At 46.4% G+C, this 25,927-nt stretch overlaps 1 protein-coding gene across 1 annotated transcript in view; it reads right to left on the reverse strand.

Annotated features, from left to right (window-relative positions):
- The window catches only part of TNR (tenascin R), a 78,486-nt gene that overhangs the window by 24,887 nt on the left and 27,672 nt on the right, over window positions 1-25,927 (reverse strand). The window contains exons 8-16 of the mRNA XM_046683020.1: window positions 15,040-15,129; window positions 13,677-13,940; window positions 12,820-13,089; window positions 11,525-11,644; window positions 10,465-10,611; window positions 7,781-7,900; window positions 4,629-4,772; window positions 3,796-3,926; window positions 2,779-2,911 (exon numbers count right to left, since the gene is read on the reverse strand). Coding sequence (XP_046538976.1) covers window positions 2,779-2,911; window positions 3,796-3,926; window positions 4,629-4,772; window positions 7,781-7,900; window positions 10,465-10,611; window positions 11,525-11,644; window positions 12,820-13,089; window positions 13,677-13,940; window positions 15,040-15,129 — 1,419 coding nt within the window. The remainder of the gene's footprint in view (window positions 1-2,778; window positions 2,912-3,795; window positions 3,927-4,628; window positions 4,773-7,780; window positions 7,901-10,464; window positions 10,612-11,524; window positions 11,645-12,819; window positions 13,090-13,676; window positions 13,941-15,039; window positions 15,130-25,927) is intronic.

Consider the following 25,927-nt stretch of genomic DNA (forward strand, 5'->3'; position numbering starts at 1 on the left):
TTGGGGAGCAGGGAATGGGAGGGGGGTAGAAAAGATAGGGGAAGGGACGTCGGACAGGCAATGAAGACTCATTAATATTGGCATGCAAATAACTGTAGACTTAGTGCAATTTATTCAAGGAAATTTGCATTTTGGGTGGCAGAAGGAGCCTGAAATTAGAGGGACTTTGGGTATCAGATTCTGCAGGCAGTGCCTCTTTCCTGTGCCATCCCTGCGAGGGATATGGAGAATCCTCTCTTCCTACAGCTTGCTTTCACCAGAAACCCCTCTTCTGTGCTCTGCAGCTGGGATTAAACTATTCAGTTCAACCAACACTGATTATGACTGCTATGTGCCAGGCTTTGTGCAAGGCACTTTCACATGCATAACCTCTGTCCACAAGCTTTTCATTCTGCAACCACTCATTTCAGTGGGTTCTGATAAGTCTCCAAGACAAAGCTGACAGTGTTTGGTATGCATCAGTGACTTAAATCCAAATTTGGGTTTTCCGGTAAAACTCTGCAAAAGCTTCCAAACATGGACATGTCTTTGCCAAGTACCACTGTAGTAGTGGCAAGTCCTCTGCTGGTATCCCAAACTCTACATGGAGCAGCTCGGTCAGTAACTACACTGTACAGGAACATGGGCTCTTCCGCGTTCTCCTTTCCAAGTTGGTATTGGTCATGCCATGGAAGCCCAGTGTCAATTGGAGTCTTGTAAAAACAAATAAACACCTAAAAACATCCTGATGGTCCCTCTGCACTGTCTACCAAACAAAGCCACTACCCTGGTGTCCTCTCCAGACTTCAGGGAATTGTTAACCCTCTGCTTATTGGATCTTGCTGAGCCCCTAGCTGGATTTGGGGTCCCAGACTCAAACTGTTGCACAGCCCCTGGGGCAGCTTCATCTAAGAGAGGCCAGGGTCTCTTTCAGCCCTGGGGCATCTGGAGCAAGACACTGCAGAAACCTCAGCTATATTGTCATACAGCTCACAGCCAGCATCTGTGCATTACTAGCATGGGAATTAAAAGGTCATACTACACTGAGCAAGCATCGAAACCCATGCATTATGGGGACGAAATGATTGGTTTAGACCTAATAAATATGCAAATTGGGAGCTATATTTACATTTCTGTCATCTGTGTCCTTTTTATGGGAAAGAAGGTCTTAATTCAGTAGAAATCTCTAATACATGGATCTTTGGGTGGTGGCTTGGAAAAGAGGACCACAAAAGAACCTTATTTAACCTGTGAATGTGCAGGGCAGGGCTTGAACAAGAAGACGGTAGCACCTCGGTTGAGACAAGACCTCTTGAAAGGGCAGGGAGTGTGAGCATAACTGACTTCAGCCCGATAAAAGAGATGAGTCCTCCTTCCAGTTCCACTTGATAGGAGCATGTCTTGAATTCTTGTCTTGGTTGCAAGACCAAGGTTTATTTTAATTTTTTTAATTAAAAAATTGTTTTTATGATTACTGTGCTCATTGTAGACACTTTGTAAGATATTGAAAAGTATAAAAAGCAGGAAAAAGAGGCCTCATTTGCAATCTCACCACCCTAAACAACCCCTGGCAACATTTGGTGCATTTGATCTGGTGTCCTGCTTTGTCATACAGAACAAGTCTAATGGGGGAGGCCCCTGGGCAGGGGAGGGGAGCTCTGTCACCCCTCTCTGGTGTTGGGGCATGGGCAGGAATCCAATCATCCTGGAGCTCTGAGATGGCAGGCAGGCAGGCGTCTAGGGATGAGCAACGTGCTCACACTTGCCCCACGCACGTGCACGGCCACACCCCTAGAATGTGGGGCAGGGAGAGAATTCAAAGTCTGGACTCCAGACTGTAGAGAGGCACCGTGGGAGGAGGCAGAGAGGACTGCTCACGGCACAGAGCCCAGAGCCAGAACAACCGCAGTCAAATCCCAGCTCTCCTATTTAAGAGCTCCGGGCTCTTGGGTGGGCTGTCTCACTGGTCTGTGGCCCAGTTTCCTCACCCATAAATAGGGATAATAGAACATACCTTGTAGGCTGTCATGAGGATTAAATTCAATAATGCAAGTAATACAGTTAGAGCAGTGCCCGTCACATAGCCCTCAAAGGCTAGATATTAGTTTATTTCCTGTTATACACATCAGGACACTCTTATCCCTTAGGGACATTTCCAAGTATCATCTGCTGATACTTAAATGAGGGAAGGCAGGAGGAGCAGCTGGATTTAGAAGGAGAAGAACTCAGTTCAAGTTCTGACCCAGCCTCTTACTAGCCATAGAAGTCATTTGATTTCCATGCTCCTCAGTTTCATCATCTGTGACATGGGGATGATAAGGCCCTCCTTACCAGTTGTTATAAGGACTGACTTGAGACCATAGGAATGCAAAAGTGCTTTGTGTATGGAGAAGAATCATAGGTTTAATATTGAGTGTTGACTACTGCTATTTTTACTAGGTGACTCTCTGATTACAGACAGCGGAGGAAGACGGGAGGGAACGGAACTTTGCTGGAAAAACACGTGCAGAAAATCTCAACAGGAACCTGATGTCTTTACTTGGTGCGTTTAGTTGGTCCAGGTGGACCAGGGATTAGTGCTGTTGGTTCCTACGGTGGCCTTGGTAGTGAGAGGTTTCCTGGCAGGACCTTGAAAGTGGGAAAGGCAGCAGTGGAGGAAAAAATAATTTTCCTTTGCAGAAAGAGGCAATTGAGTTTCTTTGGTAGGCTCCTCCCTGCTCAAGTCTTAGCAGAGGCTGCCGAGGACACAAACGTCATGCAGGGGAGAAGAAGGGATGGAAGTGGCGGAAAGTCTCTCACCTGTGGTGAAGGCTGTGGAGGTGATGCTGCTCCGCGCGGCGTCCTGGGCTGCCTGCAGGAGCACTGTGTAGTCTGTGCTCTCTGACAGGCCCTCCAGTCGGATCCATGTGTCCTCTGCATCCACAATCAGCTCCTGTGGAATGAGCCGGAGGAAGGCAGATGAAAGGTAGCAACTGGCTCGCAATAGAGGAAGTGGGGAAGGAAGTCCAGATCCCACAGCCAGCTGGGTCAGTACTGCAGTGGTCATTTTCATCCTCTGCAACCCACAATGAGGAGAACCAAGCCAACAAGCCGAGAGGACAGCTCCTCTGTGAGATTTAGGCCAGCTCCTATCTTCCAGATGCACATTGGGATAAACATAGGCACCTGGATTATCGAATCCAGTGGCTTTCGCATTGCACTGGGCCTCCTCGACAGGTGAGGAAGCAGAATCCTAGGCCTACTCCGTCTCCAACAGACTAGCTCTGCTTAAATCTACTCTGAACGTGATTTCACTTTAAAAAAGAATTCCACTGCTAACAAAAGTTTGACAACCAGTGCTCTAGATGGACTGTTTCAACTGATCACATGAAACAGAAATTTGTCATCTCTTTACTGTAGGCCATATAGATGTAGCCTTTATAATGCTTATCAGGAGGAGTAAAAGGCTGTTGAATTTGGTATCCAGCTCATGTTTGCTTGGCCCTGTTAGTGAAAAATCATTCCAATATCATGTACTACTATAGCCTTGGAAATTTCCAAGGTGCTTTGCATCATCATGTTGGAAGCACCACAACCAAGCGAAGTTGCAGGAATAGATACCCCCATTATCTAGAGAGGAAACTAAGGCTCACGGAGGTTTAGTATTTTGCCTCAACTTGTATGAAGAGGAATAGAGGAGCCAGGATTAGCACCCAAGTCTCTGGCTTGCAGACTCCTTCCTCAACAGCATGCTATGTATCCATAGTGAGAAACCCAGCTTGTTCCTTGAGGATTGCTTGATAGGAATGGTCTTTCCCCTTGACAGAAAAATCTCACCTTGCGGCTTCCATCGGTGGATCTGTAGGTCAAGACGTAGTTTTCAATGTCTGCTCTGGGAGGCTGCCAGGAGATCAGGGCACTTTGTCTGGTGACTTCACTGGCTGTTAGGTTTGCAGGAGGGTCCAGGACTGCAAAGAGGAGGCAATGCCAGAGCGCCTGCCCCTCCAGCTCCTCCCCGTTCGATTCCAGGCATGTGTACCTATTTGCCCACTTGTGTGGTCCCTGGGCTGCTCACATGCTGACCCAGCTCTAGCTTGGACAGGAGCATAAAGGGTGCTCCTGGGTCAGAAGACAACTGTTGAGTATCATGATTATTCTTACAGCTATCCCCCTCTTCTCTCATCTGGGCCTCTGGGCCTCGGTGTGACACCTTACAATCTGACACTTTATGTCTGAAACCATGACCTTGTTAAATCTGCATGTCTGTGAGTTCAGTTTTGAACTTATAACATTCTCACATCTATATCTTTGTCTACTGTTCTCCTGGCTGTGACCACATCCAGCACTCTCTCTCCGATATCAAGCCCTTTCATATCCATCAGACTTTTCTGAGCCAGATGCATCACCAGTACTGGCCTCTCTTGGCCTGATTCTACTGCTATCAGCCAGATCCAGGATGAGAGCAGAAAACAGATATGTGTCTGCTGGCCAACAGCTGCAGCTCACTTCCACTGGCATTTGGGCCACAGTCAACTAAAATAAGAATAGCTCATGGCTGCATTGTCCAAAGCCTATAGACTATAATCTAGTCTATCACAAGCAAACTGATCATTTTCGGGATCCACAAAAACCTCCAGGGATACTGGATATGTAGCTGACCATGTACTCACGGGTAGAGAAGTTGGTGCTGATGGTGCCACTGGTGAGAGGCCCATTGGTGGCATACAAAGTGACAGTATAGTGGGTACTAGGAAGCAGGTCAACAAGCTGGAATTCCTCACTGCCTCCATCAACCAGGATGGTCTCTCCAGCAACTGAAATCAGATGAACATGGATAAAGATTGAATAAAGCTATTCAACTTAGGAAAGACTCATCAAATCCAAAGTCATTTCCAAAGATTCAATATTAGAGAATTTTGGAAAAAATATTTTGGAGGTTATTTAGCTTAGCATTTTACTCCATACAAGGATCCCCTTTCACCTAGTTTTGCATTGAGAAAAATATTCTTTATTTTTTTTTCAGAAATCTTTTTTCTTTTTTAAGATTTTTTTATTTTTCCTTTTTTTCCCCAAACCCCCCTGGTACATAGGTGTGTACTTTGAGTTGTGGGTCCTTCCAGTTGTGGCATGTGGGATGCCGCCTCAGTGTGGTCTGATGAGTGGTGCCACATCCGTGGCCAGGATTTGAACCGGCGAAACCCTGGGCTGCCAAAGCGGAGCATGCAAACATAACCACTCGGCCATGGGGCCAGACCCAAGAAAAATATCCTTTATTTGGAGGCCAAAATATCTTTTCTATAACTTCTACTCAGACCTCTGAAGTTATAAAGAATAAGCCAAATCTTTTGTCTACATGACCCCTTCCTTCCCACCACCATTCCTAATCAAGTCCTCTCTCTTCCAGACTGAGAAAATTCAGCCCCCATCCCCTATTACATGTATGTGACAACTCTAAAACCATCTCAATCCTGGCTACCTTTCTCTAGACAAGTAGTAGTTTATCAGTGTCCCTGCTGAAATGCAGAACTCAGGAGAATTGAGAACAATAGTTGAGAAGTACTGCCCAATGAAACAAACAGGGTCAACCTATGCTTATATTTGTGCCAATTATATTAGTCCATTAGGTTTTGAGACAGTCATGTGATATGGTGTCACATGCAAGATTATTACTAATCAAAGACTTTCTTTATAACCACCCAACCCAACCTTATGTAGTTGAGTTTTTGTACCCATAGGCAGAGCTTTCCATTTATTTATATTGCATTTTGCCGTCTTGAGTTTTGGGCCATTGTTTCACTTTATTAAAATTTATTTGAATTTGGATTTTATTGATCACAGTTTTGTTTTATACACATATTTGTGAGCATGTCTTCTCTGGATTCATTCAAGCTACTGATAAAACTGTTCATTAGATCAGGGCCAAGCCCTCTTTGTGCCTTTAGAATATTCTGGAGTCATTCAACATTTAACAAAGTTTACTAGGCACTTCTCCAAACTAGGTAGGGCCAGAAGTGTCAAGTTTCTTGTGGTCTAAAGGCATAGAAGGCATGTGAACAAGTTCAAATCCAAAAGGAGTCTTTGGAAGAGCAAACATAATGACTCTACCTTGTCAATATCCTCCTTTGAAACATCCTGCCATCAGTTAATGCTCCAGTCATGTCAAACTATAGCAGTTCCTCAAACTCTTCATGCTCTCTCATATCTCTGTAAATGCACACAGGCTGCTCTTCTTCTTTTCTCTCCCGTTCTCTTTCTTTAATTTTATCTGAGATGCACCTCCTTTCTTCTCTTCAACATCCTGATCCCAAATCATAGTGGCCCAAAAGACATATCTAAGGTGTTTTGTGCTTGACTATATCATGACACTGCTCCCTTAGAGTTGTAACTATTTACTTGTCTGCATCGTCACTAGATGTGGGTTCTGTGAAGACAAGAGCTCATGTTTTGTCTCTGAATCTTTATAGCCTTATAGAGTATATGGCACATGAGAGGGCATCAAAAGTATTTGTTGAGTGAATGAAAGTTAATTGCTATGATGGACCTGTGTACTTTTGTACCTGTGAGCAGGTGCATCTGACTGCCTTAGGGGAAAAATGGGAGCTTTGACAGAGGAGATAGTGTTGAAACTAAGACTTGAAGGATGGGTTTTCTAGGCAGACAAGTAGAGAGAGAATTTCCTGGTGGAGGAAACAGCATGTGCAAATGCCTGGTGACTTGAGAAGGCATGGTGAGAATTAAGAAGTACAGGATCATCATATGCAAGGAGGGATGGTAGCAGCTGAGGTGGATTGTGTATCAGAGGGGTTAGGATGTATCCAGAGTGATGATATTCATTCTTTGAGGAGGGTCATTCAGTCAACTACAGTTCCATGTAACTCCAAATATGACCCATCATGTATTTTTCCATCTAAGTGATTAGTGGGTTTTTCTAATGCCTTGCTGAAATACAAATGTGCTAGCAGATTTGCCAACAAAAAAAGGACGTAAACTGGTTTTGGTAAAACTTAGTTGTAGTGAACCTGTGCTGTTATGTAGTAATCACTAATTCCTCTTCCAATTTGTTGAATAGTCTGTTTTGGGTTTTACTTTCCCAAGCTTTGACAATCAGTTTGTTTCTTTGCAGCTTACAGAATTGGCTTTCTCTGCCATTTTTGAGAAGTAAGACATCTGCCTGCCTTCTGTCTTCTGGTATCTCTGTTTTCTGGATTCCTGAATATAACTCACAACAATTCTGTGATCATATGTATAATTTAGGCAGGGAAATAATTTTCCTGGGCCTGGTACTTGGACTACTCAATACTATTCTGCTTTGGGCCTCTCTGTTCAACTTCAAATAGCATAAGGTGAACAAGCATGGTGAAGAAGACATTGAAACTCAAGATTTCATCTTGGCTCAAACTTTTGGGCCGGATGTGGGTAGAGAAGACCCGTATCTGCTCCAAGCATGATCCTACAAATTTAGTGTTTTTCTTGCTCTATGAATATCTAGCCAAGTCTGCTTTTCTGCCCATAGCCTTTTGGGCCAGGTCTTAGCTTAATTCTGAGTTTTGTCTTCCTCATGCTACTTCTCTGTTCTTGTATTTGCCCTTGGGTATGTGCCCTTCTTGTAACCTTCTGAGTCAGCTTTCTCAATTCCTATAGTTGATACAGTTTGCAGAGTTTGGGGACATCTTGAGGGCTTCATAGTGAAATTGAAGCAGGAAGATTTCTAATTTGTCCCTCAGATTGACAAAATGTTTTGGTTTTTTTCCTTTCACACTAGTCTTCAGCCTCAGTCTCCACCATTCCCACCTGCCTGATGCATAGGCCTGCAGATACCCACCTGCAAAGTGGGTGAGAACGATGACGTAGTTCTCCACTTCACCCACTGGCGCCTTCCACTGCAGCAGGGCTTCCGTTGGAGTGATATTGGTAGCAATCAGATCCACAGGGTTGTCCATGGCTGAAAGAGAACAGGAGAGTATGGGGAAAGGTGAGAGGAACTGCAGCATGGAACTGTAGTGAACTATCTCCTGTAGATTCACCCACGACTCATGTCTGCTGCTGAACAAAATAATGAAGTGAGTGGAGACCTTTTTCCCTTATCCCCTCTGATTCCCACCAGCCCCTTCCTCCTCTCCCTTTCTGCCTTCCTCTCAAGTACCCAGCTCTCCTCTGATTGCCCCCAGATCTTCCTCTTAATTCATTAACTTCTTATGTACAGAGTACGGTCAGGCGCTGTGGGGGATTCCAAGTTATGGCTGTTGTGTCTTAGACATTTAAGCCTAGATGGAGAACTAAGGAATATAGAAATTGTTATATTTCTTTAGCTAATGAGATAATACACTTCCCAAGATATTTGCACTTTGATAAATGTAAGGGGCATGCCTGTGGAACCATCTGTATTGTTGAACTTCAAGAGGTGTGGTGGGAGCTCCGTGAAGGCAGAAGTGTTCCTGGCACCTAGAACTTAGAAAGTGCTCAATACATATTTGTGCCAGGACTGAATGGGACTCAGCTTTCCTCTGAAGTCGTATGTGATTATTGAATTCTTGCTTTACTACTCACAAAGCTTACTCTGTACTGAGTCCTGGTATCCTTTTTGTGACATAGCGAATCAAGGAGATTCTTCTAGGTTTAAGGCCAAGAGTGCCTGTTGGGGCAACAAGATTTGCTTGTCATAGGACCATGTTTGTATTCTCATTTGCCCATGCTCTGTGCCTTTGTTTTATTACTGTGCTTCCCTTCTATAGAGTTGGGATTTATTCTAGAGATGAACGTTATTACGACAGTTTAGGTATCAGCTCAACCTAAGTGTCATGCAATTTACTTTTGGGGATCAAGATGTGCTGTTGATTTGGCCCTGTTCTCTAATTGAAGATTTTTATTGCTTTCCCATGCCCATCACTTCAAAGCAACAACCATAAAATGTTTTTACAGTTTACATCTGAATTGTATCCATAATCTATGCCTTCAATGAGTTCTTCTGATGTGACCTTAGGAGAAGAAATGAAGAAGAAAAGTCTTATGAGACTATGGTTAGCTTGATCTCCCTGAGATTAAGCATGAGACCCTGAAGGAGTGCTCATTTCCAAAAGTTGTAAGATCATAGACTTCACGTTAGAACAACAACAACAAGCAACAACAAAATAAGACGTTTCTGTGAGCAATCTGGTTACTGGGAGTTTACAAAATAGCTCTGCCTGGACTTGGTTGGGGGTGGTTTGTGTTGGCACACTGGTGAACATCTGCATTAAAGATGCTCGCTGCTTATCACCAAGAACCCAAAGAATGAGCTATTGACCTGAGTTGCTGCTCTCTTTCTCCTTGGGGGTAGGAGGCTCTTCAAGTCCATTTTATTGTCCTCAGTGAGAAAAAGCTTGATTTCTTTGTCATGAATTTCTAAGACTTTCAGGAAGGTGTGAGAGCTTCTTTTGACTCATAGGGTATCACTTCAGGGTCAATTAGTGTTGATACTTTAGTGGTCAGAAATAATTTGATAGAAAGGGTAAGACTGAACCAACAACATGGCTGGGTTATCTGTGGTCTTAGGCCTGGAAGGAGACTAGGGAAGAGTCCAATAGCCTGTGTTGTCTGTAGAAGAAGACTTTTTTTGAGTTTCTGAAGGAATGTTTCTTTGGGTGTGGCCTTAGAGACACTGCTTTTGGGCTTCTGAGAGCATCCACAAAAGCAGTGAGGAATTCCAAGTTACATTTTTCTCATTCAGGAAATACCATTCTCTGAGGAAAGTAAGCAACCTCAGGAAATCCAGGTGTTCTCCTAATGAGACAAGTTGGGTGTTTTCCCACGTGCTATGGGAACTATAGCTTAACTGGGAGGTTAGTTCTGGGGGTTGGGGACAGAAAACTGTGACTGTCCCCTCTGGTGACTTCTACAGCAAATCTTTCCTAGTTCTGCATTGTGGGCTGGCTGAGAGGCTAGAGAAGGAGGGGTGGTGGAGCTGCCGCAGAAGCCCCATCCTCAGCCCCATCCAAGGGGCTCATTGTCCAGAGGAAAGCTGCCACCTTCTTCCTCCCTCAAGCCTGAAGCAAGAGCAAATGCAGCTGCTTGGTGGTTTCTGGCAATATAGGAGAGAGGTTTCCTGACCCTGAGGGTTGTTACTAGAATAACAACCCTTTCCTTCTCTGAGGTGGCATTTCCTTCTGTGAGTTTTAAAAAAAATTACATAGGATGATTCAGGTCTGTTCTGGAATTCACTTCCATGGTGTGTCTTTGAAAGGTCATCTGTCATATTGGAAGTTCCATGAAAATTCCTGACCTAAACCAATAAGAACCCTAGAGGGTGACTCTCTAAACTAGTATTAGAGAGAAATATCAGTGCGGGGAGAAGTTGCAGATGGCTTTGCATGACACAGTGAGTCAGAGGAGTGCCTAGGAGTGGAGCTTCCAAGCCCAGAGCCAGTGTCCTCTGTATCAGCCAGAACAACTTCGCTCTTTGCCTCTTCTGTTTGCTGCAGGTCCTCAGCTGGGGTCCTGACTTGGCCCCCAACAGGGAGGCATGCCTACCTGTGTGCACGAGAGTGCAGATGCGCTCACTCTCCTCCCGGCCCCGCACACTGTTGAGGCTGATTTCGTATTCGGTAGCTGGGTACAGCTTGGTGATGGTGAATTCTGTCACAGTGTTGGGCACCACGGAGCTGTCCAGCCGTCCCACTAAGGAAAAGCAGAAGCCACAGTTAAAGTTGAGCAGATCTCTCATCAAAGCAGCTCATGGCATAGTTCACATAGGAGCTCCTGATGGCACTTTGTCATGAAGCACGGATGGGTGCAAGACTTAACAGTTGGTGGGGAAGGAAGAAAAATGGTGCGTGGACTGACAATGCTCGAGAGAACTTACATGCTGGTCTCACCCCCTCATTTAACAGGTTCCTTGGAGCAAAGTAAAAGAACTATTTATTAGGTGGTTTTCTAACAAGCTGGTCTTTCTAAGGCAGTATAGAGGGCATGGCTGCAAAGAGTGGTCCGTGCAACCCAGAGACATGGTAGCCTGGAAAACTATCCCACCCGCTCACTGGAAGTCAGCACGCCTTTCACTTTGTTAACAATGCCACATGTGCTAGCAAGAACTGGCAGGATGCGGGGGAGATCTGGGCCAACTTCTTCTGACTCAGGACTTGGCTGGAGTGGCAAAAATAGGACCACTGTCACTGTGGTTCCCTCCAAGGCTTCGTCTGGCTCTGCTGGATCTTTAGGCATCCCCCAGGGTTCTAGTCTTAGACTTTACTCTCTCAGGAAAGTGCACATGACCCTGGCTCTTGGCAGATTCTTTTAGAGCTCTTTGTTCCTTACTACATTGCCTAGATAATGGTGACTAGCTACTTCTGCTGGTGAAGGGCCTGCTTTCTGGGTACACGTAATCAAGCCTTTTGTGAGAGGAGTTGGTGAGCGTAGGGTTTCTTGGGTGCTTCTCATCAACCCACTCTCATTCTGTTGGAGCATGCCACAGAGAGGAGGAAAAATGCAGGCATGGGGGTGATATCCTCTGGCGTACGTTAGTTTTCCCATAACAATCTTCACCTAGCTCCAAATCCCATTCATCTTTGAGAAATCAGATAATTTTTATTACCTTGTGTTGGCCGATATGATACTCGGTAGTAATCAAAAGATGCAACAGGAGGGCTCCAGGAGACCATAACTGAGTCCTTGGTCACATTGCTGATTGTGATGTCTTTGGGGGGATCAATTCCTACAAGGATCCAAGTGGTTGTGGGAAAAAGACAGAAAGACAGAAAGTGTGAAAAAGGGATTCTTATCCTTGGCTTTACATGGCCCATGTGCTAATGGTGTCCAAGAGGCCTGTAAGAACTTTCTGTGTACTAGGGCATCCTTAAAACCATGGTGAGGCTGAAGTCTCATCTGAAACCTCATGGATATGGCCAAAGCCATGTTCATTGAGAATGTTTTAAAAACATGAAGTCAATTTGGTAAGATCTGTGCTTGTGTAGCAACTATTACTACCTAAAGGCCAACTGAGAACTTTCCTTTAAGTTTGTGTGTTTTGTTTTGAACCGAGGGCAACATGGTCATTTTCTCTGGGGCAACTTCTCTTGGACAAACCCAACTTGATCTTTCTTATTTTTTTAGCAATCACCTTTGGTTCACTTTGGAAAAACTGCCTATTGACTGTAGAGGGATTTCAGAGCACAAGTCCAGAACAAATCCACTTTCTAAATTGTATTTCGTTTATACTGTATACCTTATTTTTTTGACTGCTGGAGGATCGCAGAGTCAAAACCAGCTGAGTGTTTAATCCGCTTGTCCAGTTTGTGAGTTCTTGTTGGTATGTAGGAAACCACTCAAACACACATGTCCTCACCCACATACATACTCATATTTGTGATTGTATTTGGGAATGATGAGATGAGAATGATCCAATTCATCTCAGAATGCCTGTGTTTTCCAAACACCATGCAAATCAACCCCATTCTCTATGTACCAGGTCCCTACATGGTTCCACGCTAGTCCCATATCTGAGGAAGCATCATTTGTGTTAGTGACCTCACTGGGCAGTGAAGAGATGGCCCTCCAGAATAGGAGCAGATGTCTCCTCACTGCAGAAGTATTTCCTCCGGGAGATTAACTCTCTCCAGGGCTTTTTCCTACACTAGTTATGGGAGGACTTCTGGACCAATATTCAAGCCTTGGCCTTCTCAAGACATTGAGTCCATTCTGCCTTCTAAATGGAAATTTCCCATCTTCTACATTTTGCATAGCTCTGGAAAAGGTGGCTCATAGACCCTCTCTAGCCAAATGAGGCAGTCCCCTATTCCTTGGATGTTTCTCTTTCTAAGTTTCATTGATTTGTCAAAGGCTACTGTGGGAACCCCTTTCACCACCTGCTGTCAAGTCCTCCAGCCTCACCTGTGGTGATGGAGCCCACGATGGGTTCAGAGGTCACCGTGCCATGGACTGCCACCAGGTTCACAATGTACTCAGTGGCTGGTTGTAGGCCCATCAGAACAGCATGCCTCTTGGTGGCATCCAGGGAGACCTCCATCATCTCTTCCTCTTCATCCCGGGGGTTGTAGTTCAGAATGAGTCTGTCTGCTGGCGGAGATGGGTCACTCCAGGTGATGTTCACACTGGAGGAGGTGACATGAGAAAAGTGCAAATGGGAGATGGGGCGGAAGCCTGCAAAATAGAGAAGATGGATGGTTCTGAAACACACAGGAGGTGGTAGGGCCACTGGGCTAGAAGAGCTATCTGACTGAAGGGATCTACTTTTCTTGCTAATAAGGACTGTACCTTCACCTGCTGACCCTGAGCTTCTACCTCCTCACTCTCCAGTCCTGTCCGTTCATCTTTCTCCAAGCCACATTCTGAAAAGTGAATGTCCTCAGCAGGATAAAGCCAGCATTATCTCTGGGAGTTATTCATAATACTGATCCAGGATTTAAAAGCTCTCTCTTGGAAGGAATTTAATACGATCCCATGGATCCTCTGAATGCCCACTGGTTTAGTGCAGGCAGGGGAAGATGGACAGAATCAACCACTATGTCGAGGCTGTAGGAAACCAGACACAAATTTTCAGGCATGTGGGCAGCCTAGCTCATCTCTACCCTTTACTTCCAACCCTTCCTTCTTGGTGTATTCATTACATCCATCTCTTCCTCCTCTAAAGGAAATGGGGCGTTAAAAGAATGGGTTGCCTAGATGGCCTTCCCATGCTAAGATCTGTTGATCCCTGAACCTGGCTGGGATTTCTGCTGCCCTGGTACCTGTGAAGGCATCCACGGTGGACTCCAAGCTCTGCTGCCGACCCCTCTCAGCAGTGATTGAAATGATGTACTCTGCCCCAGGTTCTAGATCTGTCAGTGTGTACGAGGTCATGTCCTTGGGCACAGTGACTTCTGAGGCAATCCCAGAGGATGGAGTAAAGGTAATTCGGTAGTGGTCAATGGGGCCACTGGCCTTAGTCCAGATGAGGGAGATGGAGGTCTCCGAAGAGGCTGTCACCATGAGGTCTCGGGGACTGTCAAGTTCTGTGGATAAACATAAGTGCCCTATTTTACACAAGTTACACAGGAGGGCCAGTATTTATTGGAATTGGACCTTTCTGTGGATTTCTAAGCTATCAGCAGGCCTGCTGACCATGAGGATTAGCTTGTCATTGCTGACACTTATCTCATATTTTGTTAAGCATCTTCCCTTTGAGAGATGGCCATGGGCTTGGCATACAGACCGACAATCTGCAGAAAGACATTAGCAGCCCTAACACCTCTGGAAAATAGCCACCTCTGGGACAAAGCTGGCTGCTGATTTTTAAGCTCTCTGCATTCATTTTCTCCAAGCCTTACTCAGCAAGCCGACCAGGGCAAAACAGGAGCCACCATCAAGGAGGGATATGCCATTCCTGGAAACAATAGCAACCCCTGTTCCTGAGACCATTTTGACTGACCTGGCCATGACTGTGTAGGCAACTAGATCTGAGGACTCCTGGGGACTTATGTCCATGTGGTTCTCCAGAGAGGTTGTCTATGCTAGACTGAGCCTTGTGACAGAGATTGGCTCAAGATTCCCAGCCCAGTGCAGGGTGCTTGTACCTAAGGTACTAGAGTGACTTTGAGATTTATCCAGGGTCTGGAAGCAAAAGTGCTGGATCCAGAGTAGCAAGGGTCTCAAGGGGACTTTTCCATTGCCCTTAGATTTAATGGGCTCCTTCCAAGTCTAGGCCTTCATCCCTGTGGCCTTTCTGAGGGCTTCTGTCATGCACAGTGAGGGATACCACATTCTGCCTGCTGTGTGGTGGTCTAAAAGAAATATGATGTGCTATGACATCAACCTATCTTGGATTGTCCACCTCCGTTCTGCACAGCTGTGGGCAGCCCTTCAGACCACGGACACCATGCACACATCTGTGGGGAAGAGGGTGGGACTCCATCCTGTGTGTCGGATGTTGGAGGTCAGGCAGAAGGCATCAAAGAGCTGCAGGTAGATGTTGTGCCTAGGTGGATAACTGTCACCTGGAACCTGTTATCTAGGGAGCATTGCCTTCTGACCAGTCCTTACAGGACAAGCCTCCATGGCTCCTCGGGCTTACAGAGTATCCGGGTCTTCTTCCTCACCGATCCGCCTACTCACCAGTCCTGGCGTTCATGGTGGCTGGCACACTTTGCTGTGAGTTCATGACGGCAGATATTCCAACTCCATACTCAGTGCCAGGTACCAGATCTGTTGGTTGATGCAGAAACAAACATTATTCCATGTGTGTGTCAGGGGTGGGAAAGGCTGAAAGGAGGGAAGCAAATGACCCTAGACTCCTGTTCAGATCTTGTGTTTAGTCCTTCCTGAATGAACTGATCAGGGCAGAGCCTCCTTCTTGCTGCTGGTCTCCTCAGGCAGACAGTGAGGCTGCCCTTGTCAGTGACCTCCAGAAGGGTGCTTTCCTGTGGAAGGTCTCCCTCTGGTACTTAGAGTCTCAGGTTGGCTACAGCTGGGGAAGGGATTTCTTGCTTAAGCTGTGAATGGGGAGAGTATATAACGGAGAGAAACTATGTGGACAGGGGCCTTTAAAGCATTTCTTAAAGCTTGTGTATAAGGACCAAGCTGCACCTTTTATAGATGGGGACTGAGGCCGTGTGGGGACTCCTGGGTCCCTTCTAGGGAGCAACACTGGAAGGACTTTCTCTCTGAGCACAGGGCTGTCAGGCCTTTAGTGTGGGGCATGCAGAAGCCCTGTTGCTGTGGGATCCCACCAAGATCAGTAATTCAGGCCCCAGGATGTTTAAAGCTAAGGATTCAATTTTAGAATGACTTCTGGGGGACTCTGAGAAGATGCAGAAAATGCAAAAATGGTCCAACTTACAGGTATAAGTCTCTCCGGAGCAATCCTTTGGGACTTCAATGCAAAGGATGGCTGGGAGCCTCCCAGAATATCTGGAATTAACTGGGGTGTCTCCCTACCCTCTCCCACATTAATTTTCAGACTAACTGGTTTGACTGGCGTATTAATTTCTATTGCTGCTGTAACAAATTACCACGACATACTGGCTCTAAACAACACAAATCCTTATTTTACGGTTCAGGAGGTCTGAGGTCTAAAATGGTTCAGCAGGGCTGCATTCTTTCTGGAGGCTTTAGGAGGAAATACATTTCTTTGTCTTTCCCAGCTTCTAGAGGCTGCCTGCATCCCTTGGCTTGCGGCCCCTTAATCCATCTTTAAGGCCAGCAGCATAGCATTTTCCAATCTGTTTTTCTGTCTGACCTCTGCTTCCATCATCCCATCTTCTACTCTGACTCTGATCTCCCTGCATCCTTCTTATAAGGACCCTTATGATTACATTGGCCCCACCTGGATAGCACAGGTAATCTCCCCATCTCAACATCCTTAACTTACTCACATCTACAGTTTCTCTTTTGCTATGTAAGATGACACAGTCACACATGCCAGGGATCAGAATGGGGCTATTTTGGGGGGCCGTTATTCTGAGCATCAAACCAGCATCCAACTCACCCTCACTTATTAGGAGTAGGATTACAGAAAAATGCAACAAGAGCAAATCCTCACCGGTGGGGGCCCCCTGGTCAGTCTGAGTCCTTTTGGTAGGTTCTATGTGGGGCTCCGTGTGGCCCTGTCAGAGCTACGGCCAATGATCACGCTGTTCTGCATTAGGATAACATTTGCTCTTTTCAAAATACATGAAGTGTTTTGACCTCCATCTGCATTAGCTCCCTGTGACTATTGTGACAAATGACCATAGACAGAGTGGCTAAAAACAGCAGAAATTTATTCTCTCAGAGTTCTGGTGTCTAGAGGGCCAAATCAAGGCGTGAGGAGGGCCCTGCTCCTCCTGAAGGCTCTAAGAGGAGATCCTTCCTTCGCCTCTTCTTAGCGTCTGTGGTTGCCAGCAGTCTCTGGTTTCCCTTGACTTGCAGCTGCACTCCAGTCTCGCCTCTGTTGTCCCACGGTGTCTCAGTCAGCTTGGGCTGGTGTAACAAACTGCCGCAGAAGGCGTGGCTTACACAATAAACATCATTCCTCACGGTTCTGAGGCCAAGAAGTCCAAGATCGAGGCACCAGCAGGTTTCACGTCTGGTGAGACTCCATTTCCTGGTTCTTAGATGGCCGTCTTCTCATATGGCGGAAAAAGTGAGAGAACTCTCCGGAGCCTCTTATAAGAGCACTAATCCCACTCACAAGGGCTCCATCCTTACTGACCAAATCATCTCCCAAAGGCCCATCTCCTAATATCATCACATTGGGAATGAGGATTTCAAAATATGAATTTGGGGAGGACACAAACATTCAGTCCATAACACGTGGTATTCTCCCTGTGTGTCTGTGTCTCTTTTTCTTATAAAGACATGGGTCATATTGAATTTGGGGGCCTGCCCTGATCAAGTATGACCTCACCTTAACTTGATTTCATCTGTAAAGACCCTATTTCCAAATAAGGTCACATTCACAGGTTCCAGGTAGACATGATTTTTTGGGTGGGACATTATTCAAACAGGTACACCGTCTTTTTACAAAAGAAACTAAGGAAAAGAGTAAGTCTGTGATCAGCTGGAAATGACACTCTGGCTTCTGGCTTCAGGGTTCAGGGCTTTTAAGGGACTGGAATGTCCCACCCCTCCTCTCAGTTCATCCCCTCCCCAGAGCAGCTGTGAATTCTCTGGGATCCCTGAGGTAAGAGGAAGGATTTTGATAGGAAATGTGCTGAGCAACTTTTCCTTAGCAAACAGCCTGGTTTAATGAAGGGGAATGCTGCGAGAGGCCCCTGTACCCCCTCCTCAGTATGGCATCACTGCAGCCTGTGCAATAAATCCCTCGTGCTTGAGTATGGCAGAACCTACCAGGCCTTACCGACCAGGTTCCCTGGCAGGAATGCATTAGAATCAGGCTACTTTTTCCTTTCTCTCACCAGTTCCATCCACGCCTAACTCTTAGTTCGTTCTTTCTCTAAAGCGCCAATACCAGTAGAGGTGAACTTTGAAGTCTGACAGACTTTGAGGTCGCCATACTTACGTTAATATTCATGCTCGGCCACTTTCTACCTGTGAAACATTGATTACTTAACATCTTTGAGCTTCAGTTTCTGGAAAATGGGAAGAATCACAGGATCTGTCTCAGAGGGTCATTGTGAGGATTAGATGAATCAATGTGTATAAAGCACAGCCTCTGGCCCCTCGTGATAGTAGCCGATATTATTATTCCCTTGCTCAGAGAACTATTCCAAGATTTTGAGTCCTTTTGTTGCGTGCCCCAGGCAGGTGCAGATCAGTCCTCAGGACACCTGTTGTTGGTTTGCTGATGCTTAGCCTGTCAGCTCTGATGAAACCAGTGAGTCAGGGAGTCCAGGTGTCAGCGAGGAGCTGTCCCATGGCTGGCCTGAGTACCTGTTGCTAGATTGAGTGGGTGATTGCAACGCCCCCAGATCCGCCTGAAGCCCGCATTTATCTCCGTCAGGATGTGCTCTGAGTCCCAGGTACATCCTTGGTTGGAGAAATTAGATTACCTTTGGGACATAAACCACTTCTCTCAGGCACCTGATTGAGACCTTCAATTGCCTATAATGAAGTAGGAATTCTCCGACGAAGATGAAAGATGACAGATCGAGGGAGTAAGACAGAAATTATATGTTGCCAAACGGATCTAACATGTAACGTTTTCATCTGAGTTTCTTATTTATGAAGCTTAAATGAAATGTTCAATAATTTACAATGGAATCATCTTCTCCCAGAAAACCGCAGAGCAGAATTTAAAGAGTACCGTCTTCCCAGGCTTTCTGTCTAGGGGATGGGGAAGTGGGACTCGCTTATAAGCTCCTGCCTGCTGCTTGCCTTTGATTTTCAGCAGCTCTTTTCCTGTGCTACAAGTGAAATGTTGCTCTTTGCCAGTAGGTAAAATACAGTTCTGCCGGAAGAGAAAATGTGTATCCAAGGCACATCTAGCACACATATATCAGCACTCCGAGGCCGCCTGGGGAGTTCTCACTTTTTAAAGATCCCACTGCTCTCTATTAATGCTCCCTTTGTCTTTCCATCCAACTCCTGCAAGTGGTAACATATAAGGTGGTAACATATAAAGGCTCAGTTCCCTTTCTTAACAGTAGCTCAGAAAATTCGTCCCTCAGGAGACCACCACTCTCCATCCCTTATAGAACTTCCTTTGTTCAACTTGGAGCTTGATGCTTTTCTCAGCCCTTTCACTGCACACCCATTCTTTTCTGAGCTCCCAAAGCACACAGTTCATTCACTCAATGGGTATCACGGAGGGACTCCATTGTGTCAGGCACAAGGCCATGTCGGGGGGATACTGGGGTGAGCTGAGTGGACATCACTCTTGTCCTTAATGAGATAACAAGACATCTGTACTAAAGAAGGAAATCAATTATTTATTGAGCATCCATAAGAAGCCAAGCACTGAGCTACACGAAATAGGTACTCTAGAAGAAGACAGGGAGGGAAGAAAGGAGGGATAAAAATTGAAGGAGAATTTTTGAGTGACTGATGGTCAAGAGTACTATTGTTAACTATAGTTTCTTAGAGATTTGTCCATGTTATCTCATTTAATGCCCCTGTAGCTCCGCCAGGAGGACATTACTGACAAGCAAACAGAGGCTCAGAGAAGTTCATTCCTTGACCAAAGCCACAAAGCTAATATGTGATAAAACTGGGTGTGGAGCACAAGTCCTTTGTTCTTTCCGACACATCCTAGCATGGTCCCCATCCCTAACGGTCTTACAGGCCAGTTGAGGGGAGTGGAGCAAGCACATTGGAATTCGGCCCTACACCAGGGGCAGATGGTTAAGAAGACCATTTCAGAGGAGGGGTGAGATCAGCATGGGCTAGAGTAAGCCAGAGAAGTCTTTCTAGAAAAGGGGCTTGAGTTTTGAGCCTTGAGAGCCAGCCAAGACCAGAAAAAGTTGGGGGAAGGAGATACAGAGTTCTCTGGGGGTCAGGATGGGGCACGGTGAGCAGGAAGAGAGCAATGAGGCCTGGAGAGTAAGAGGGGCTAGTGAATTCTCACCTGTACTTCAAGGACCGTGGGTGATAAAGGCAGAATGAGTCACTTGCCCCTGTTTAAGAGACCTGTCCTTCATGCTTCCTGCTGCTGGTGGGCAAGGAGTGGGAGGAGGAGGCCCGTGAAGCTGAGATTGCTGTCTCTTGCCAGCAAAAACATGAATAAGACACTTGGGGTCTGCAGGCTGGGTTGAGTTCAGGTGGACATGCAGAAATATGGACTCTTTCCATCTTTAAATCCCTACACTCATCACCCAAATGCCTGTGAAGCTCATGTCTACCAAACTGGGGTTAGGGATTTGCTTGGTCCCAGTGCATCAGGAACCTCCCTTCAAAGGGTGGGAAAAACTGAGGACCCTGTCCCCAAGGAGCTTGTGGTCAATCTCTTAGCTTTAATAGCAATTATGTGATTTTAGTTTTATTGTTAGTTTTTATGGCAGTCTCCTCACTAGACTCTTAGGTCTTTGAGTCAAGAGATTTGATTTTTTCAATGTTTTAATTCAGTATGTAGCATAGTGAAAAAAATCTATTCATACAGCATGGCGGAGCATTGTTGGGAGTGTTGGGAAGACTTCCAAAGAGGATATCTGTGAACGGGGCTTTGAGGGCTCAGGGGACATTGGTTGGGGAAGGGGCATCACAGGCAGAGGGCACAACATGTGCAAAGGCAGATCGGGTAAAATAAGTCATGAAAACCAGGGACCTAATGGAGGGTGCCTCTTAGGGAAATTTGCCAGCAGTAGATTTGGGTCCCAGGGGTTTCATAGATGGGGAGATATTTGGAGACAGAGGATCACCTGGAACCCCTGAAATCATACCAGATAGCAACAGTCTACTTCTTATTGGAATGGACACCTGAGTTCCCAGGCTCCCCATTCTTATCTTCTTGGGTAATGGTAGTTGCTCCTTCAGGTTCCCTGAATGAGTCAGGCGTTGGAGGACATCTCCTTGCTTTTGGAGTATGGATGATATGAGAGCATCAAGAGAAGCAGCTGATTCTGTGCTGACTTTAAGGGAGGGACTGAGCCCACAAACCTCAGGTACAACTTTCTCGTTGCTGATGAGATTAATGAGAAGCACGGCTCATCATCCTTGTCCTACAGGAACATCCGTCTCTGGTCTTTACTGAACAAACACTGCCTGCTGAAGAAGCCAAAGCAGAAGATGAAAATTCCCCACCTGGCTTTCCTCCTGGCCTTGCCCCAGCCCTTTAACACAAATGGGGGGACAGACACCCTTATGTGCCAGCTCTGTGGGGAGGAGGGGTATGGAAGCCTCTGCCCTTTCTTTCTCTCTTCTGCCTGGGTCTCTGCAGCCCATTCCCCACTTTCTGGCCCCTGGAAGGTGGTACCTTGTTCAGAGGGTGTCTTACCAAAGTGACCACTTGGGGTCACTGTGACTTCGCCCAAAGGAGGCAGAGCACGGTCTGGCTCTGGCCCCAGGCCCATTGCCGGATTCCTCCTCTCAGAGGAGCCTGCAGGGCGTTGAAGGTCTGGCACCACGTCTGGTGTTTGTGCCCTGGCACGCCAGGGAGTGCAGACAGGGTGAAGTGAACATCGAGTGCCTTGGTCAGCGCCGAGTTGCCGGCTGGACTCCTCCGGAGTCCCAGATTTCTTCATGGAAAATCCTCCTGTGGACAAGCACATCTCCTGCCTTTGCCCCTCAAGGAGCCCACGTTCTCACCACCAGACCCCCTTCTGACACCTGAGGAGAAAATGTGGGGTTTGGTGTGGGACTCTGTTCCATGTCCACAGCAACCAGAGGCTTTGAAGGGGGCACCTTGCACGGCCTGAGTGAGGTGTGCTTGCAGACGTCAGCTTTGTGCGTGTGAGACTGTGTGTGTGAGCGAGTGGGTGTGTCATGTGTGGCTGGCTGTAGGTCTTTGTTTTCTTGCAATCCTACTTTGTATCGTGATGTCTGTAGGAATCTTCAAGGCCCTGGGTTTCTCAAGCCCTGTTGATGATTTTTCTGATTAGCAGCTTGTTGCTAGAGCAGAGAGAGGCAGCTGGTTGGGACACGGTGTCAGGAGGCACCCAGGCAGGGCTGTGCAGTGGGTGACGGAGGCGATGAATGGGCCCCAGAGGGCGGGGTGAGAGCCCCCTGCTCACATGGCCATATGGGCTACTTTTTTTGCCTTTCTCCCTGGCCACAGAGGCCCTCAAGTGTGGGCTCCTGTTCATGAGGGAAGACCAGCAAGAGGGTGTGGATGGCTGAGGACAAACCCCTCTCCCCTCTGGGCAAAACACTGCAGCCACAGGCCTTTCCGATGACAGGTTAGAGGAGTCACCTCAGACACAGAGGCCAGAGCAATGTCTATAATTTGCATGGGTCCCAGGCAGGGTTTTTTGACCAAATCCCAGTCAAGGAATGAGAATTTCCTTCTTTCCTTCTCTCTCTCCCTCCCTCCCTTCCTCCTTCCTACTCTCCTCCAGGAGTTTTCTATGTGGTTTGTTGTTTTTCATTGCCACCCAGAAAATAGACTGGTGGTGCCTGTCCCTGGTAAGTGCTGCCAAGTTCTAACCTAACCTTGATGAGCCTGTAACGTATACAACACTTGGGGACTCCTTGGGGACTCCGGGCATGGTACACAGGCCAAGCAGACGTCATCTGGGCTGAGAGGCTGAGCCTAAAAAAAGACTTATCATTAAGGACACAGAAGCCACCAGAGTAGAAAAAGAAAACAACCATTGCAGACACTGAGTCTGTTGTTCAGAAACGAATTCTTACTTCAGAGGGAATTCACTGGGCATTGCCTAGAGAGAATCATGGAAAAGAAATGTTTGGTATTTTGTGCCCCAGCCTGGCCTCTGTGTTGCAAAAGGTGAGGTATGTGCACTGGGAAGCTGGGAGGGGAGTGCTTGGGAGAGCCTGCATTCCTCAGGCAAAAGTAAATGGTGCCTGTGGAGACAAGGGCTTGTGCAGGAAAAAGCCAACACAGATGCCATAGGACTTGAAGGGTTAGAGTCAGCTGTGAGAACACGGGGGATGCAAACTTATTCCAGGGAGAGGCCAGGTTGCCACGGATCCAGGTCTGACCTTTGTGGGGATTAAAAACAATGAAAGGTCCATCCTAAGTCCTTACTTATATAGATATCTGTGATTTCATTTAATCCTCACAACAATCCTGCGGGGTAGACATGATGGCCTTCAGACCAGGAAGCCGAAGCACAGGAAATTTAAGAAATTGCCCAAGGATGCATATCTATGAAGTTGGTCTCAAACCCAAGTGGGCAACTTCAGAAGCTATGCTTTAAATGAGCGCTTCTCACCCATTAATGTACACAAATCACCTGGGGTTTTCTAAAACGCAGGCTCTGAGATGGTAGATCTGCGGGGCAGAGGGCTCTGACATCTCTGGGGAGGAGGGTGCCCTTGCTGCTGGTCCCCACACCCCGCTTTGAGAAGCAAGGTTCTCCACTCTGTGCCAAACCTGTTACAGGAAGTTGTCCTAAACCATCCGTTAGTTCACAGCCTCCTCCTCCTCCTCCTCCTTCAGCCTCATCACCAGCCACAGGTGGAGTAGTTTGCTACGTTAGAAGCACTGCCTTAAACTCGCTAGAGACTGATTCGTTAAAGCCTCATCATGACGCTATGAGGGAAGAGGGGTCATTATTCTTCCACAGATGATGAAAGGTTCAGTAGATGGCCCCAAATCACACAGGAAGTGGCCGTGCCTGGATACAGGGTCCAAAGTCCTGGCTCTTAACATGTTCTGCAGAGCAAAGCATTCAGATAAAGCCGGGGCAAGAGAGAATGGGATCTTCTGCTAGAAGTCCCAATTTTTTTTCTTTTTTTAAATTGAGATATAATTGACATATATAATATATTAGTTTCAGGTGCACAACAATGATTTGTTATTTATACATATTACAAAATGACCACCACAATAAGTTTAGTTAACATCTGTCACCACACATAGTTACACATTTTTCTCTTGGGATGAGAATGTTAAGATGCAGTCTCTTAGCAGCTTTCAGAGGTACAATGCAGTATTATTAACTACAGTCCCCACGCTGTACATTCCATCCTCAGGACTTATTTATTTTATAACTGGGAGTTTGTGCCTTTTGACCATCTTCACCCATTTTGCCCACCCCCCCCCCCCCCTCTGGTAACCACCCATCTGTTCTCTGTATCTGAGTTCCCCAATTATTTTTGACTAGGAGACAGGGAGGCTGGCGATGGGGAGGGTCTCTCTGGTGAGGGTGGACCAGCTACAGGTGACCCTGGGATGCCCTTCCCACCCACGGCCAGGGTCTTGTTTTATATATGCAAACAAACAACTTGCTTGAAACCAGAAAAAAGAACAGACTTTGGAGGCTGAAAAACTCTCTTCTTTAGTGTCCAAGTTGGGGAGTGAGAGAGAAAATACAACTCTTTAGAGCTGGGATCAAACTTCTCCCTCCCTCCTTCTGCCTGCCTTTCTTCACGGTCCTTCCTTCTCTTCCCCCAGATGCCACAGCAGGAGAGCCAACCATCCTTGTAATTTGCATCTCAGCAAGCACAGACATACTTGATTTCCTTACATGCCTATAATCCCTTCTTAAGTCACATAAAGCTATTTGTCTTTATAAATCTCCCCAGCGGTGAGCTCCCTGGGACAATTATGTGTAATATATACTTATAGTTTTATTTCATAAGCCCAACTCTAACCAAAAAATTGGCCTGAGTAAGCCCACTCCTCAATAATAATTTTCCATTCCTTGTGAGTCTGCAGCATTTAAGTTTTGACTGGCCTTTACGTTTGACTTCTTTAGTTGGAGCAGCCATGGCTGAGAGGCTTTGGGTGGGACTCAGAACTGCCTTTGAATCACAGCCATGCCCCTTGCTAGCTTTGCGAACGTAGGCAAGTTTCCAAACTCTCTGAGCCTCCATTTCCTCATCCACAGAATGGGGATGCTAACATGCCTCACAAAGTTGTTGTGAAGATTAAATGAGCTGTAACTATGTGAAGGTGCCTGGAATAGGACAGATGATCAACGAGTCTTCTCCTTTCTGGGTAGTGGAAAATAATAGCTAGGATGTGACTGGGTTCTTCCCTCTGTCTCTCCTGATTTTATGGTGCATGCTCTATCTGAACAACTAGCCGTCATCTTTGTAAAATTGCTAATTGCCAGATCAGCCTGCGGCTCCAGGCAGGGATGGGCTGCCCTTAGAATCAGATCCCTCCTGTATCATTTTAGTTTTTTTTGTTTAGCTTAATTTTTGTGAATGTCTCCAGCTCACTGTAAAGGCCTTCATGCCAGCTGGTCTGTTCCTGCTATGTTTAATTCACCCCCAATAACCTGCTTGGTCAGCATATCTCTCCATCTCTTGCTGTGTTTTCAGGAGTGCATCTGTCTGGAAAAAGCATTTATTATATTTACTTTAACTGGCCTCATTTGGCAAGGCTGTCTGGGATTTCAGTTCAGGAGGAAAACAGCTTTGATTACACCGCCCTTGTTTACTGTGTGCACTCTTCGCTGTGTGTCCCTTGTCTAGCAAGACAGCAAATGCTTTTGCAGGAAGCCAAGACGCAAGTTAGACCAAGTGTCTCTCTGTGAGCGCGTTGGCAGCCCCTGGTCCATGGCTGCTTTGCGTAGTCTCCTTCGTCTGAAAACCATGCCCCCCATTTCTAGTCATCTACCTCTCAGTGAAGTCCAGCAGGTAGATTTTCCTGGATAGCTGTGTCTAAGGCCCCAGGAAGAGCACTGGCTGGATCCCACAGTGCCATGGGGACAGGGAATGCTCCCCAGCCAAGTGTCATGGTGACCTAGGGCATTGTCTTAGCCCAGACCACCGTTATCTCTCTGTTTGACTCTATCACAGCCTCCTGACCAATCTCTGCCTCTGGCCTTGCCTTCCTCCCATCCATTCTCCACACTGCAGCTGCACAAATCTAGTCATTACATCACCTTATTTAAAATTCTTCAATGATTCCTCATTGCTCTCAAGAATGAACTCAAACTCTTTATAGGGTGTATGAGGCATGACCAGACTCTCACCTTTTCACTGGCCTTTTGTA

The sequence above is a fragment of the Equus quagga genome, chromosome 13 (assembly GCF_021613505.1).
Source record: "Equus quagga isolate Etosha38 chromosome 13, UCLA_HA_Equagga_1.0, whole genome shotgun sequence".
NCBI classification, from domain to species: Eukaryota; Metazoa; Chordata; class Mammalia; order Perissodactyla; family Equidae; genus Equus; species Equus quagga.